The sequence below is a fragment of the Saimiri boliviensis genome, chromosome 6 (genome assembly GCF_048565385.1).
Source record: "Saimiri boliviensis isolate mSaiBol1 chromosome 6, mSaiBol1.pri, whole genome shotgun sequence".
Taxonomy (NCBI): Eukaryota; Metazoa; Chordata; class Mammalia; order Primates; family Cebidae; genus Saimiri; species Saimiri boliviensis.
The window spans coordinates 71,260,599-71,278,297 of NC_133454.1; the positions used below are offsets into that span (position 1 = coordinate 71,260,599).

The following is a 17,699-nucleotide window of genomic DNA, read 5'->3' on the forward strand; positions in this document are numbered from 1 at the left end:
CTAGATGAGGTATGATGGTCGCCTGAATTCAGTATATGAGCAGTATGGAGACAACTGAATAAAGTTGAGTTAAATAAAGTACAGAAAGGACTTGCTACTTTATGGGCTGTGAGTAAAAATGAAGGGAAGATCTCTGTTTTAAGTCACTGATATATGGTAATGTGCTGACCAAAAGTGGGGATCTCAAGGACAGGACTCATGGCTCAGGACAGCTAAGGAAAAGTACCACTGTCAACCCCTCTGCCTTAGTACAACCCTCACAATCCCCTCGAGATGCCTTGATAGACTGATGTGTGGACTAACAAGAGTACCAGTGTTAATCCATATATTTAGTGTCAGTAAAACATGACTTCTTTTTTAAATTTTTATAAAAAATACAGTTTTTTCTGCACCCCAGTATATGCAGGATATGTGCACTCCTCTTTGGAGACGATTGATAAACGTGCAAGTGCTTCGCAAATATAGAGGCAGTCTGGACTTTGGAACTTGGCTTCCACTTCTTGTTCTACCACTTAGCTGATTGTCTTGAGTGGGTTGTTTACTCTCTTTGAGCCTCGTCTGTAAAATGGTGGTAATACTTACTTTACAGGATTACTGTTGAGGCCCAGAGATCATGTATGTGAGGTATATAACCCAATTCCTGAACTATTCAGTAAATGGTATGTTTATGAATTATCATATAAGTAATCATCATTTGTATTTTATAATGCTTTTAAGATATGTTTTAATTTTTCATGTTGCAGTTAAAAAATCACATAACATAAAAATTAACTACCTTAACCATTTTTAAGTGTATAGTTTGGTAGTGTTAAGTATATTCATATTGGTGTGCGACAGACCTCTAGAACTTTTTCATCTTGCTAAACTAACACTATTCATTAAGTAATAACTCCCCATACCCATACACCCTGCCCCTGACAACCGCCATTCTAATTTCTATTTCTGTAAATTTGACGACTTTAGATACCTCATATAAGTGGACTGTATTTTATAATTCTTGAAAATGAAAAAGATGCCAACTATAATTAAATGGTTGTTGCCATTTTGCATAGGTGCTGCCTGTGAGTAAAAACAGCCAAATGATTACATTTACTTTTCAAAATGGCTGTGTTGCTACCCTCCGGACAAGTGGGACAGAACCAAAGATAAAGTATTATGCAGAGATGTGCGCGTCACCTGACCAGAGGTGAGAACTGATTTTTTCAGATACACATACAAAAGCTTTATTGATATATAACTCACATACCATACAGTTCACCCACTTAAAATGTATAATTCAGTGGATTTTAGTATATTCAAAGTCGTGCATCTATCACTATAATCTATTTTAGAACATTTTCATCACCCCTAAAAGCCCATATCCATGAGAAATCACTTCCCATTTCCTTCCTTTACAGCCCTCAGCAACCACCAATACACTATCAATACACGTCTTTCTCTAAAGATTTGCTTCTTTTGGGCATTTCTTATAACATATGGGCCTTTGTGACTGCCATCTTTTACTTAGTATTATGGTTTCTAGCTTCCACCCTGATTCAGTTGTAGCATGAATTTATTCCCTTTTTTTTAAATTTTGTTTTTTATGGCCCAACAATATTCCATTTCATAAATATGCCACGCTTTTTATTCTTTTGATCATTTGATGGATATTCAGGTTATCTGCACTCTTTGGCTGTTTTGAATAGTACTGTTATGAACATTTACATACAGGTTTTTGTGTGAATGTATGTTTTCATTTCTCTTGGGTATATACCTAGGAGGGAATTCCTGGGTCATATGGTAGCTCTGTGTTTAACCTTTTGAGGAACTGCCAGACTGTTTTTTAAAGCAGCTGTATCATTTGGGAATTGAATTTTAAAATTGTAGCGAATTTCTATTCTTGGAAAGATTCTTTGATCTTTAACTATTACATGATTAGCATAAGGAAATGATCATCAGATATCTAGTTTATTTCCAGATATTCATTTTCTGTGTCAAATAGGACTTGACAGAATCTTCTCAGTTCATTTCCTTTTAAGAGGATGACTTGTGACTAAGTTAATTTCATAAACATATTCAAAGGCTACTTAAATGTATTAAAAGTACTATCTCCTGTAATATTGTCATTGACCAATGTATATTTGGGAAGGAGATTTTTTAGAATTGCTTTCAGAGTCCAACCAAAGCCACACTATTTTGTATTTCCATAAATTTTTGCATTTAAGGATAGATTTCATTTCTTTTGAGGGTGATAAAGAGCTCCTAAAGTCATTCAAAGCAGAATTTAAAGTAAATCAAATTGGGTAATGCTACATCTGGTTTAAAATGAAGGAAGATTATTAAAGTAATAAGAACTAATTTGTTGTGTAGTTTTTTAAATGACTATAAAGGCAATTTAAAAGAGGCTTGCCTCAAAATGTTCTAGGCAATGGCAGTGCCTCAGTGATGACTTTCAAGGGCCTTCTTTTAAGTGCATATCTATTTTTTTTAAACATCCCATTCTTTTAGTCACACCTCCTTCTGCTACCTGAAAGATGTATCATTCCATAACATCTGTATCGAATATTTTTCAAAGTATTTCAGAAAGCCATTTTCTCCTAACACCTGGTATCGGTGTTCAAAGCCATTTGAACCACGTTCTCCTGACCTAGGAGAATTCTTTAGATATACTAAATTCTTTAGAGATATCTTAGAGATATCTATCTTAGAGATACTCTGTTTATCATGTGCCAAGGAACTCCTATTAATGCAGCTCAACTTCAGTTTGTGATAGCAACGTTTTCTTTGTATGTAATTTTTCTTTGCGGTGGTGGGGAGGGTCTTGTTTTAACCAAGTGAATTTCTCTTTTGTTTACCAATTGTTTAATCATTCCATTAGGACCTCTTAAAAAGTAAAACTACTTTAAATACATTTTAAGCCTATGAAAATAAATAATTCCAAAACTCTTCATCTTTTCCTCAGTGATACTGCTTTACTGGAGGAAGAATTGAAAAAACTCATTGATGCTCTAATTGAGAATTTTCTTCAGCCCAGTAAGAATGGACTGATCTGGCGTTCTGTTTAGGGGTACACCAATACATCGTAACATTGTGTGGGCATATGGAACGGAGCAACCAAGAACTCCGTACATTGAACCTTGTGTTAGCATTCTCTCTCTCTTTCATCTGGCCAAGTATATTTTTCCTTTTGTTTTCTTTCTTTTTGGTTAACTGGCTAGACTAAACAAACTATAAATTTGAAATGATATGGTCTAGAGGGAAATGATTCAAATGTTTTCATAATTTAAACAAAAGTCATTACACTAAAAGTGTTATAGTAATGTATTTTTCTTCTTTTAACAGAAATATCACAATTCAAAAGTGAGTTTTCTTATAAATGTGGTTAGGCCTAGTTCTATATCTTGTAATTGTGTATAGCATGGTAAAAGACAAAAAAAAAAAAAAAAAAAAAAAGACAGGTAAACGTTATAATTATAGGGTTAGTTAAGGAAATTACTCCATAAAATTGGGCAAAAAATGGTATTCTCCTTGATTGTTATGAAAAATGTCATTGTTACATCACAGGTATTAATTTTCAAATTAGAGTATTTGAAATAGGATATTTAGCATTTCTGTAGTTTAGAACAGATGTTACAATGTGTGGTTTTGGCATGTCTGTTTCAGGTGCCCTTGGCGCAATTTAATTTACTGTATGTATTTAAAATTCTGATGTTTACTGAGCATAAAACAATAGTGGCAACACTCCTATTGGCTTTGTTCTTGTCAGATTTCTCAATGCCTTCTCAGGGTCTGGTATGAACTGAAAAACAGTGTTCCTGCATTTATCATAATTTAATCAGTGAATTTTCAGGTAGTTAAGGAAAATCTTCCAAAATCTCTAGGTGCTTCCTCAATATCAAATGAGTTTGCTGGTTTTAAAATCTTAGGAATTGTAAATAAAGATCTTAATAAAAGCAGACTTAATGTAGTTAAGGATCTTTATATTAGATTGTGTCATTTATCAAACATTTAGTACAGAAAAAATTCTGAACTGAGAAAGGAGCTCTGAATTTATTTGACAGTCTAACTTTTGAAGTACATTTTTCTAAGTAGATTTATTCTTTTATAAGTAACATTAATCTTACTAAGAAATAAACATCCAAATTTTATTATGAAAACATCCAAAGTATTATGAAACACTAAAACTACATGTTTTAAAACAGAGGTCCAGTTTATCTTGCTGACGTCTGTAGAATTTCTGATTGCATGGTATTAATCTTTTTTTAGTGTAGAAAATAATTTTTTTCCAAAAGTCACTTTTGGCTGATCCTACAGTCTCCTGAAAAGGTTTAATAGAGAAATGCTGTTTAGGCTGGGCATGGTGGCTTGCACCTGTAATACCAGCACTCTTCGGAGGCTGAGGCAGGAGGATTGCTTGAGGCCAGGAGTTTAAGTTATAGTAAACTATGATCGTGCTGCTGCACTGCAGCCTGGGTGACAGAGTGAGACTTTGTCTCAAAAAAAAAAAAAAAAAGAGAGAGAGAGAGAAATGCTGTTTAATCTTCTTAAAATGTATCTTTTTTCCTACATAGTTCTCAGAATACACATGGGGTATAGTAGGAGATAACAATAACAAGGCCTAAACAAATTGCTTATAGGAGATAGCACTGGAATTAGAGAATTTATTTCATATAAAATAATAGTATAAAGTTTGAACTGATTAGAATGTTCCTTAAATCATAGTTTGGTTGGTTGCAGCTATCAACTAACATTTGGTTGAGCTCATATAATCTAAACCTACTTGTCAAATTATTGTATTGCCACTATTGTTAATTTGTTCCTTCCTTACTTTCTTATCGTTGGATCTTGCATGACTGTATGACTGTAGATAATAGACAGCTAGCTAAATGTAGAGCACCATTTTTCTTAATGTGTTTTCAAAGGCTTTGCACTGGAGAAGAAATGTGTAGAATTTTTGTTTTATTTTTAAAATGTGTAAAACATCTTTTGTTATAAGAATGTAGATTGTAATTTAGGAAATGGCATATATTCTAAAAAGTGGTATAATGTTGCATATATGAAAAACATGTATATTTGGTTTAGTTCTGTGTTTCAGTGACTGATAAACATGAAGCTAAAATGTATCATAGTTACTAAAACCATGTCATGACTGTCATTCTATTATGAAAAGAACAGTTTTATTTGAGTGCTTTAATATAATGCAACATTTAAGTCATTTTAAGGTGAAGAGTTATTGAAGGATTCTTATCTCAAAAATTTTGAAGTTCAGAGTTAAAGTTAACAAAATTTTACAAATGTTTCTGAAGTGTATCAATTGAGGTAATTATTCTAGCCTGTCATTAGTCTGTCTGAGCATGATACTTAATACGAACTTGATGTAGTAGGTGCACATTTGCCTAACAGGATAAATTCAGTGATAGCCCAAGCTGACCAAGAGAGACAGAAGTGCTGGCTAGGAGGTCTCAGCCTTTGGCACCACATTGTTTATCTTTTTCATTTTGAACAATATTGTGAAAATGATTGAATTTTCATTAAGCATGTAAGTCAAAACTGGAATTTTCTAGAGCTCTAGAGAAAGGAAATAATTAGTAGGGCAAGATCAAAGTATACGTTGAAAATAAGTAGTAGAAATAACCCAACAATATAAAGATACAAAGGAAATGCTTCAATAAGGCGGCACAGAAAATGCTTCTTGTGAAGGGCAAATGTAACACCGTAACAGTAGGGAATAAACTGTGCCCACCTGTTTACTTGTGTTTATTTGTTGTTATGATGAATATGCACCTACCATTTTCCTTTATTGTGATCACTAAAATTAAGCCAAGTTGTAGGAGGTGAGAAAAAGTATCCCTTTTACGGATTCAGTTCCTGCTAGGATGTTATGTCAGAATCATGTGAGAACTCAGGAAGAGATAGAGCAGAAATAAAAACGAAGAAAATATAGATTAGAAAATAAGACCTCTGAGAAAAAGTTCAAGGAATAAAGACTGTTTGACTCTGGAGAGGAGAAAGCTGTTGAGATAGTTTGCTAAGTTTGCTAATAAAGCTTTATTAAGTCTTTTACTGAAAGGTTCAAAGGAAGAAAAACCATGCCATAGTGTTCTCCTTTTCTACTGAAGACAGAACCAGAGGGAATGAGGATTTTTTTAAAGACAGTATGAAAAGTTTAATATTTAGGAACTTCTTGAGGAGGAATCTTCATAATATCTTCTATTCAAAATCTGTTTTTGTTTTTAAGGGAATAAAATGTTTAAAAATTAACGGATATACAAATGACTTTTTAAGGGTCCTTCTTTCCAAGCACATTTTTTTTAAACTCAGGTTAGAACAAAAATGTCATAAAGGGCACTAAAAATAACATTTGGGTTTCACTCCATATCTAGAAGAACTTAGCTCACAGAACAATTTTTGTGTATCTTGAGTAACTGATGCATTAACTGCAATGAATAATTTACCTGCCTGACAGTTATTTTTAATTTAACCTTGCAAATTAAGTGAGACTTGAACAAAATTTTTTTCATCTTGAAGAATGTATAGTGGCTTAGGTTATTTGAGGTTTTTGTTTTGAATATATAGTGTTATTTCGATGCAGAAACTTTAGCAGATGGAGAGGTTCTAAGAGATTGGATACTTTGGAATGTCTTTATATAGGAAATAGACCTCCCATTTCTTAAGCAAGTTGCTTCTGGAATTGATGCAACAGAGATATTAGCTGGAGTTTAATAGATAAATTGTTCTATGAACTGCTGCTATCAGTATTTTTTTTTCACATTTTCCATTGATATTAGTGATGCTTGAAAAATCCAAACTCCACTTGGATACATTTAATTTTATGCCTTTTTCTCTCTACCTCCCTCTTTTCCTAGGCACCCTTGCACATTTTGTTACTGTGAAGAACTACTGCCCTGTTACCTCACTGATAAGAAATCTCAGCTGTATTCATTCAGAATGCTTTAAACTTAGTCACAAACTACATTTGTCTATGGACTTTTGGTTATTTTGTTAATGTCATTATATTTAAGACTTATTGTAGGAAGTAATTTTAAATCTATTTCATAATCTGTTTTGGTCTGCTGGATACTGCTATATGTTAATTTATTACATACAGCCTTTTACAATTCACTTGTCTGAGATTGCTCTAGAAACTAATGGGGAAAGAGTTGTACTAACCAAAATGAATGAGTGAGCAATTGATCTAGCATTTTATTTCAGCTTTCTTTGTACTTGGGGAGCCAAAGCACAAGATCTGAGGAAATCTTGTTCACATTTGTCCCTCCGAGCATCTTACTCTAAGCCACAGAAGCATAATAGTAAGATGAGAATTGCTCATTGTCTGACTCCTTGCACAGCATGACTTTAATTCTAGTTGGAAACAAAGTTAGTGTTGACTATTGGTTACCTTAAAGTTTTCACCATACTGTACATTCATTAAGCTATCGTTCCTCTTTGTTTATTCAAGACTATGTACTTACAAAAGAGAACCTATAAGAATGTGTAGAGTGACCAAATAGGGACAAAGTGACATACCTAGAGTTTGCTGCTCAAAATTTCCACCAGCATAACCCTAAAAGCAGAGGGGCATGATGGAGTGGGAAGGGGTTCTGAGAGCAAAATCAGAAGCAGCCTACCACTGACATGAAGTATATTGTCTTTAAAATGTAAATGAATTTTGCATTCTCTATAATAAAACTTCTAATATAAAAATGATATCTTTAATCTTTACTGAAACTTATGCCACCACAAAGGAGTACCATGTCACATGGCTGCTCAGTTTTCTCCCCGCAAGCCCTCACCCCCAAAGGCTGCATATCCCTGGGGTATACACACTGGCTGTAGTGCAACATATGTAAACATAGAACATATCTAGACCATTTCCTGCCCTTAGAATCTGACCTCGGAAGGATTAATGCCAAACTAAACTGACGTGAAACAGTTCTGTTACTATTGGCATTCCTTGGCTAAGAAGGACCACCTGGTGCTCAGCCCCCTGAGAGCAGGAATTGTGGTTTATTGTTTTTCATATCCACACCACCTAGTACCTGTTGTAGAGTGTTTAATTGCTGATAATAGGAATTAAGGAATTTTAAAGGAGCAAATACTTTAAGGAACAATCAAAAAATGAATTTTCTAATTCAGCTTTTTGAATGAAGTCCCATGACTGAACTTTATAATGTGATGTTTATTAAGCAGACATCCCTTTAAATACTCAGTTTTTTTTTTTTTTTTGAGAGAGCAAATCATATCTCTCTGTGGAAATTGTATATAATGCCTGGTATTTTACACTCAAAGCAAGGTGTTGACCAGGAAGGTAAAGCAATGGTGTCTATGTAGACTTAATATCACTGCTCTAAGTGGCCATTTTGAGCCTAGTAGCACTACCTTCCAAGTGAGTCGCAACTAATTTGATCCTATTTGGTATGTTTTTGTCCATTGTTGTGATTCATCGTGTGTCTTACAAGAGACACTCAAGCAAGAGTCTGCTTCTGTGTATGGTTAGGCCTTGTTGTTCTAGGCTAGAATAAACTCTTTGTATGCCTCATTAAATATGCCAGATAAGATATATGCAGTTAAGAATGAATTCTTTTTCTGACTAAAGTGTGTAGCAGTAGTTCAAATTGTGCCCTTGTTTTAACAGTTTCTGTCAACATCTTGTTTTTCCCTATAAAACACCAGGGTGTATTATAAGTACTGCCTGTGAGAATTTGCACTTTATGTATCTATGTGTGGATTTCCTGTGGTTTTAGCCAAATGAAGTGTTATCAGTAATAAACAGGTTTCTTCATAGGCATGAGTTTCTGTATAATTTTTATTTGAGATACTGTGTAGTTCATAAAGTTTACTATCCAAACAGAAAATATTCATGAAGTGCACACATCACATACCCTAAAATCTACTTTGCAGCTAAATGAATATTCTGGCTCAGTACTCAAGAAGTATTTCTTGATTGGTTTATCAAAAGTCCCAGATGTGAGAACTAACATTAAAGTTCTTATTTTTCTTTTCTTTTTCTCTCCTTCAGCTGATCTAATTTCTTTGCCCACGTTAGCACTAGCTACTATAATAAGATAGAGAAGTTTAAAGTTTGGAGATCCCTCAAAGTAATAACCATAGATCTATGCTTCAGTATTGGTGGAGGACTGAGTTTCCAAGGGTTCTTATGAGTATGTGGTCCTGGTCTCTGTAGCCTGCCTTTCCCAGATCAGGCTCAAAGGGAAGATGACTGAAAGGAATGTTCTGCAAGGTCCTTTTATCACCTTCTAAATGGAATATTCTGAGAACCATGCTGATGTTCTTAACTACTTTCCCTAGTTTATTGTTCTTTAAAGCACAAAACGTGAACAAATCAATTTAAGTAGTAGTATTACCTGTCCTCATGAGTGTAGCTTTTTCACCACTTTACCACTGCCTAGAATAGCGTATGGCCCTCAGTAGGTACCCAATAAATATTTGTCAAATGAATGAGCCTATCTCATGTTTCTTCTTGCAGAAGAAAAACACTAAATCCTTGATTCTGTATATGCGCAGAATTGCATGAGAAATATGCAGTAGCAATACCACCTGTTTTAGAGACTTGTTGCTGCTGTCGGGCCATCTCTGCTCAACATACCTACTGAAATCTCAAGCTCCACATTTTCTTTCTACTTTTCCTGAGTGGCCCCATATCCTCCTGGTTTGAAACCTCGAAATCATCTTTGATTTCTCCTGTCACTGGGTATGTGCTGTTTGATGAGTTCTTTAAGAGTCTCTGAAGTAAAGGGCAATGCCATTGACTTGAGACCCACATAAAAAGACCACGCAGCTAACTCAACCTAAAATATAGGGTTTTGTTTTTGTTCTCACCAAAGGAGAAGAGTTGGTGTGTATATAAATGGAAATGTTTTGGAGGGGGGATTATAATACAAATTTGGTATTTGCTAGACTTCCTCTCTCTGTCTTCCCTAAACCAACACTTCCCCTCATTTCTGTTAGTGCTATGACCATTCTCCTGCTTGTTTCCCTCTTTACCTCCATTTCTGAACATTAAGCGGTCCAACCTTGCACATAATTTGCTTTAGATTAAGTCTTTGACCTTTATCCCTCTGCTTCACTCATTCATTTCATACATATTTACTAACCTGAAAACAAGAAGCAAGGGTACTCCAGAGGACTAAAAAGTAGGAAGGAAGTCACAACCATGTTACTGCCTAAACAGCCTGTTAAGGACACCATGCCACTGCCCCCATACCACCAGATAAATCACCTTTATCTATTCCTTATGACTTTGGATTTGAAGTGACTTGATAGAAGGGCCAGTTGGCTGGATTTTTGTCATTGCCTGCCTCCTAGTGGCAACTGGAGGCTGATAAAGGAAGGATCTGACTCCCTCACCTTTCTCCTGAGTGCTAGTAAGAGGCAGCCCACTAGTTACCCTTCCATTGAGACACAGTGGGGAGTTAAGTTGCCAAATTGGAAATAATAGTGCAAACAAAAGTGACAAACATCCACTACAGTGACAGCAAAAAGAGTGTTGGGAAATAAACACTAGGCAAAGGGAGAGGGGAGGACATTTTAAACACTGAACATGGAATAAGTGTGCAGAGCACAAGTGGTTTGGTGTTGCTCTTAGAATTTGAGTGTGGGTGTGGGTAGGGATGTGAGTGGAGAGGTGAAGGGCTCTGTGTGCTGCTCTGTGGAGCTTGGACTTCAATCAGCAGCTGATGAGGGTCATTGAGGGATGATGGTGGCAGAACAGAATACCCATTGGAGAGGAGTTTAAACGGCATCTTACCCAACTGTCACCATTTTCTATGATGTGACCTCCAATGGGGATACATGTTTGAACCCCTCCAGGGATAATGTGCCAAAACTAGTTAGTTCTCTTTTAAAGGCCAGTAGAGAGTTCTTTCTTGTGTTCAGCTGACCTCTGCCTTCTGCAGCTTCTACATTTTGCATTTGGAAACTCTGTGTTATTAAAAAAAAAAAGTCCATTTCCTTTTCACTCAGTCCCCCTACCTCCCAATCTATGCATTATTTGGCTGCTGTTCCTTATATAACCAGTTTGGGGTCCTCTTCCTCTTCCTGATCACCTACGGGCAGTTAGTTTTTAAAAAACCAGCTCTGGAAATTAATATCCACGGAATGCTGGTATCAGTGCAGAGTAGAGAAAGCTGTGATTTCTATCTGACATGAGAAGCAGCACAACAGATGGAGCAGAGGGGCCTCAGCCAGCGACTCATCCCCTTTTTACTCTCAACTCAAAAACCACCCCTTCCAGAAAAGCCTTTCCTGCCTGTGGCCCTAACCAAGCTGGCAGGGCCCCACCTCTGCTTCTCCCTTAGCACCTGTGTTGCAGCCCTTCCCAGACCAGACTGAATAATTGGACTCAGTGGATTGAGGGCTCCCTGAGGGCTGGAATCGGCTGGCTCAGTGCAGTACCCCCAGCACCCAGCACCCAGCACTAAGCCAAGCAATATCATAAGTCCTCAGCCAAAAAAAAAAAAAAAAGGTGGAATTTGAACTGGATTTTTAAAGGCAAGTAGGATGTGGTAAGCAAAGGGATGGAGAGGGGTACATGGCATATACAGAAATTCAACTCCAGGTAGAGGGACTATCTGAGTGAAGCCTGGGAGGCAGTCGTGCTTGTGACTTGCTGAATGGCTTCCAGCCAGGCTTCAGCTAACCTGAGCTAAATAAGGAAAGCCGGAGTGGGCAGATGGCCCACTCATGGCTGTTGGCAAGAGGCCTCAGTTCCTTACCACATGGACCTCTCCATAGGGCTGCTTGAGTGTCTCCGTGACAGGGCAGCTGGTGTCCTCCAGAGCGAGTGATCCCAAGAAAGAGTAAGGCCACAGTGTCTTTTACGACCTAGGCTTGGAAGTCACACACTGTCACTTCTGCACAATTCTATGGTAATACATATCAATCCTGCTACAGTGTGAAAGGGACATACAGTGTGAGCACCCAAGGCAGGGATCTCTGGGGGCTATCCTGGGGACTGGCCACAACAGAGGGAAAGATTAAATGATTGATTTTAAACAAGTCATATTTGAGACACCTGAGAGCCATTCAAGTGTAAATGTCAAGCAGGCAACTGGAAATATGAGTCTGGAATCTCAGAAGAGAGGTCTGAGCTAAACATATAAATCTGGGAGTTATCAACATACCAAAGTATTTAAAGCTGTGGAAATGAGTATAATCACCTAATGAGAGTGTGGACAGGAGACAGAGCCGTAGCCTTTTGGAACTCCAACATGTATTCTTTTTACTTTAAAGTTATAATTTAATCTAGTTTTTTTTAGTGATAAAAATTTTAAATAAAGAAAATTAGAGGGAAGGATACAACAAACACCCATGTACCCACCATCTAGAACAACAAAGGTCGGCACTCTTTCTCATTTGTCTCACATATTTCCCTTTCCTTTTAAGCCCTTCTCCATCCTATTTCATTATTTGACTCCTATATTTATTCAATTTATTTTAATTTGTTAGCTTTTGCCAAATAACAAACTATCCCCAAAGACTTTGTGGTTTAAAATAGCAAGTATTTATATAGCTCACAATTCTGCAAGTCAACAATTTGTGCTAAGCTTAGGTGAGTTGTTCACCTGGTCTTGGATGAGTTTATTCATGAGTCTGAGGCCAGCTGCTCAATTGGCTGGTTCCTGGATAATGTAGAATTAACTTCTGCTGGCATGGCTCATATCTATTTCATGTGATCTCTTGTCCTCCAGAAGGCTAGCTCAGGTCATTTCATATGAGTAGTGGGACAGGACTTCAAAAGAAAGAGCTGAGACATGCAATGCATGTTGAGGCTTAGACAGAGAATTTATACCATCTCTCTGCTGCATTCTGCTGGCCAAAAATATCATGAGGTCAGTTCAGGTTTAAGGGGAGGAGAAATAGTCTCCATCTCTTGATGGGGGATGCTGCAAAGTCACAACTCAGAGTATAAAGTCAGGGAGGATGGAAAGATTGTGGCCAATTTTGTAATCTACCACAGTTTACTCTCTGATCTTAATTATTCACATTCCTCCCACAGGAAAAATATGCTTACCACCATCCCAAAATCCCCAAACACCTCCTGCAATTATGTCATTAGGCTTGAAGACTAGGATCTTGTGATCCACGTCAGATTTGTATATGACGCGGTGGAGGCTCTTCTTTCTAATCCTGACACCTATGAATTAAAGACAAGTTATTTGCCCCCCACAAACCTACTGTACATTGAGACAAAGGCAGGATAACCTCAATAGACACTTCCATTTAAAAAAGGGAAAAACAGCTAGACATGGTCGTTCACACCTGCAATCCCAGCATTTTGGGAGGCCAAGGCAGGCAGATCACTTGAGGCCAGAAGTTCGAGACCAACCTACTAAAAATACAAAAATTAGCCAGGCCTGGGGCAGCATGCCTGTAGTCCCAGCTATTCAGGTGGCTGAGGCAGGAGAATCACTTGAGCCCAGGAAAGGGAGGTTGCAGTGAGCTCAGATGGCACCGCTGCACTCCAGCCTGGGTACACAGCAAGACTCAGTTTCAAAAAACAAAAACAAAACAAAACAAAGTAAAACAGGGAAGAACAAGAGACACATAGTCATCCTTAAACACAGCAATTCTCAACTCCACCTGGGCAGATGTTTACAAGTCTAAATATCCCAGGAGGGGGTGTATTTCTTAATCAGGTCTAGAATTTACTTAGTGGGAGGGGGTTCCTGCTCCACTGATCTCTGTGGCTCTTGACTATATACCCTCTGGAACATACTTCCTTGTCTGTCACCTTCGTTGGCTACTTCTGAAGATGTGGTCTATGTTGGCAGCTGAGTAGCAATTTGAATAATTTCAGTCCCTTTTAATCCAGGCTGGTGGTACCTTCACACATACAACTCATTTAAAACTTTTGTGGGCTTTCTCTGTATCTGATAATAGCCTATTTCAGGCATTCCCAAACTTTTTACACAGGGGGCCAGGTCACTGTCCCTCAGACCGTTGGAGGGCTGCCACATACTGTGCTCCTCTCACTGACCACCAATGAAAGAGGCACCCCTTCCTGAAGTGTGACGGGGGAGCTGGATAAATGGCCTCAGGGGGCCACATGCGGCCTGCGGGCCGTAGTTTGGGGACGCCTGGCCTATTTCATACTCCAAATGACATAATTCTTTTATGGTGTCTCTCTAGATTTTATTACTGGTGTTTTTGAATTGGGCTTCTGTGGGATCTCCCTCTTGTTTCCAATAAGTTTTTTTTGTCTAGAGGTCGACTAGGCATTACTTTAATTCTTGCAGAGGTCTTTATAAAGTGCCACTATGAAACATAGATTACTGTTTTTCCAGCCTCTAGTAATAATTTCCATATCATTTTCCCAGACTTCACTCTGTTTGCTTGCCATCTTTCCAGTCTCCAACCATTCCCAATCTCAAAGCCAATGTCACGAATTTCAGGATTTTGTTTTAAAGGCCTAATATCTCACTTTCAGACACAAATTTCTGTATCAGTCAACTTTTGCTGCAAAACAAACTACCCCAACACTTAGTGGCTTAAAACAGCAGCTGTTTCTATATCTCACTGTTATGTGGGTCAGCAGTTTTGACCAAGGTCAGCTGGGTATTTCTTCTGGTCTTGAATGAGTCCACTTATCTGTTAGTGGTCAGCTGCCAAGCTGACTGGGTGCTGGTTAATTTCAGATGGCTGCGGCTGGTTGGCTGAGCACTGATGCACATGACCTCTCATATTCCAACAGGCTAGCCCAGGCTGTTCGCTGGGTGCCTGGGCAGAGCCCCAAAAGAGAGATCCAAAACATGCCAGGCCTCTGGACACTTAGGCTCAGAATTGGTGCACTGTTACTTCTGTTTCAATTTATTGGTGAAAGAAAATAATAAGAACTTCCCAGATTCAGGCAGGAGATACAAAGTCATACAACAAAGGGTGTGGATATGGAGAGGAATAAGGATCATGGCTATTTTTATAATATACCACACCTCCTCAGAAGCCACCCTCATCACAAAGTAGGAGACCACCCTTCCCTTTCACATTTTTATCTTTATGTGACATATGTACATATCACAAATAGTTTTTCCCCTGTGAGTTCTATATGTTTTTAAATAAACTATTTCACACATACTAAATAATTTGTGTAGTATAAATGTAAGGTATAAAGAATAGGATACTTTTGTACCTACCACCCAGAGAAAGAAATGCAATTTTACCAATATATATTAAACTCCCTGTATGCCCCTTCCAACCTAATATTCAATACTTCTTACCTGGACTATGCAGCCCCTTCCTGTCTTGCCTCCTTCCATCAGATTTACCCACTGAAGCCAGCATGATCCTAAAAAACAAAAATGGAATAATTCCTCTGCTTAAAACTATTCCGTTGTTTCCCGCTGACCTTAGAATAATATCCAAATTTATTTATAGGCTCTTGGCCATCTGGCTCCTGTTTACACTTCATGCCTTATTTTTGCCGTTTATCCCTCAATGTGCCATGCTTAGTCTCAAAACAGATCATCGAGATTTTGCCAAAGAAAGTGGCTTCCATAGTTCCGTGTACTTCCTCCTTTGGAGTATGTGTCACTCTGATTATTGCCTGTTTACTTTTCTGTCTCCACTGCTTGACTTGTCCCCACCTGGCTCTGAGGGTGAGGATCCCATCTGACTCCTCTTCAGTATCCCTCTGGGGCCAAGCACAACAACTGGCACCCAGGATGCTCAGTAACAGTTAAATCAATGAATGAATGCTAGGCTCTGAGGACAAAGAGAAGCTTCACACAAATTTCCTAGCCTACGTGAAGAACAGATACATTGAATTAATAAATTGATCTCCCTACTTAGCCAACAGCAAATGCGGGACTAGGACAGTGGATTTGAGTTGGCTTAAAAGTACCACTAGGGTGCACTGTGGCAATGCCTCAGCGTCTCTCTTTAAAAATCCTGTCATTTCCATGGAATGACCTTACTTACTTTGAATGGAAATGTGATTTTTCAAAGGCGGTGGTGGTTTTCTTTTGTGTTTTAATAAGCTCCCCATTCAGTCCACTGGAGAGAGCTGTATCTGAGCCACCTGTGAGTCTGAAGGACTTAGTAACCCCCGCTGGTGCCGACTTTATGCTTGTAGTGGTTCTTCAACTTGGAATCACCGTAACAGCTTTCACAAACATGATTTAATTTATTTTCCACATCAGCTGTTGGGAGCCAGGATAGAAGTTGTTCTTATTTCCATCTTAAAACTGATATTTCTAGAATGTTAAGTAATTTTTCCAAGGAATCACAGCTGGTACCTACCAAAGCAGGGACTTGAATCTGGGTCTTTCAAATCCAAATGTATTTGCTCACTAAAAATATATTGAGTTCCAGGCTCGTAAAAGATGATAAGATGATAGGGCTGGGCATGGTAGCTCACACCTGTAATCCCAGCACTTTGGGTGGCCAAGGTGGGCGGTTGAGTTGAGGAGTTCAAGACCAGCCTGGGCAACACAGTGAAACCCAGTCTCTAGTAAAATACAAAAAATTAGCTGGGCATGCACCTGTAGCCCCAGCTGCTTGGGAGGCCCAGGCAGAAGAATTGCTTGAACCCAGGAGGTGGATGTGTCAATGAGCCAAGATTGTGCCACTGCATTCCAGCCTGGGTGACAATACTCTGTCTCAAACTAAAAAAAAAAAAAAAAAAAAAAAAAAAAAAAAAAAAAAAGATAGAGATGCAAAGACATGCCCCCCTAAACTTAATGTCTTAGAAGCAGAGACTGTCAAAGCATAAAGGATCACCTAATGAAGTGTTTGAAGATCACCTAATGAAGGGTTCTCAACTGGGACATGTGTTAAGAATCACCACAAAAGCCTGTTAAAAATGCAGATTCCTGGACTTTTAGACTTTGCCTGTCCTCTACCCTCTTACAGTCCGATTCAATAAATCTGAGTGGACCTTGGAATCTGAATTTTTCATAAGAACGTCCACATTTGCCTGAATAATTCTGATGCAGATAGACCATGGACCACACCAAGAAATACTGATATACTGGTTTCATCCTTTCATCAGGAGAAACTGAGGTGATGTGAGTTCCCTGGAACTTCGCCTTGGAAGTAGAAGGGAGGCTGACCCAGGAACTGATAATGAGCAATGTGAAGTAATGATGCAATGGAAAGAGCGTTTGACTGAGAGCTGGGGGCCCTGGGTTCAATTTCAGGCTTTACTATCTTGCAGCTGAGTCACTTCATTTCCATAAACGAATTTTCTCAACTGTAAAATGCAGGACAATATATACTTCATAGGCTTATTGTGAGGACAGGCAATTCAAAAGATTTGGCAGAGGACTGGCACCAGAGACACTTGATAAAGAGATTAACAGGATTGTTTTGAATGCCTTTCTACTACATTTATCTATTCTCTTATTTTCATTTTTATTATCTTGAGACAGAGTCTCACTATCTTGCCCAGGCTGGAGTGCAGTGGCACAATCATGGCTCACTCAGACCACAGGCTTGCACCATCACAGCCAGCTAATTTTTAAAAAATTTTGTCTCCCTATGTTGCCCAAGCTTCTCTTAAACTCCTGGGCCTCCCAAAGTGCTAGGATTACAGGCATGAGCCTCCATGCCCAGCCTATTCTATACTTTTAAACAAGTACCTGTAATTGCCAGGCACTCAGCTGGGAACCATCTTACCTACGTGAAGTATATGATCTAGTGTGGCAGATAGCCATTAATTATTCAAAGAAGAAGTAATAATAATAGTTGTTATTATTATTATC

General features: G+C 38.2%; 1 protein-coding gene across 1 annotated transcript in view; it reads left to right on the forward strand.

Moving 5' to 3' along the window:
* PGM2L1 (phosphoglucomutase 2 like 1) overlaps positions 1 to 5,514 on the forward strand; it is a 59,197-nt gene extending 53,683 nt beyond the window's left edge. Inside the window, exons 13-14 of the mRNA XM_010334320.3 lie at positions 1,053 to 1,186; positions 2,942 to 5,514. Of these exons, the coding sequence (XP_010332622.1) occupies positions 1,053 to 1,186; positions 2,942 to 3,044 (237 nt within the window). The 3' untranslated portion in view covers positions 3,045 to 5,514. The remainder of the gene's footprint in view (positions 1 to 1,052; positions 1,187 to 2,941) is intronic.
* The last annotated feature ends 12,185 nt before the right edge of the window (positions 5,515 to 17,699 follow it).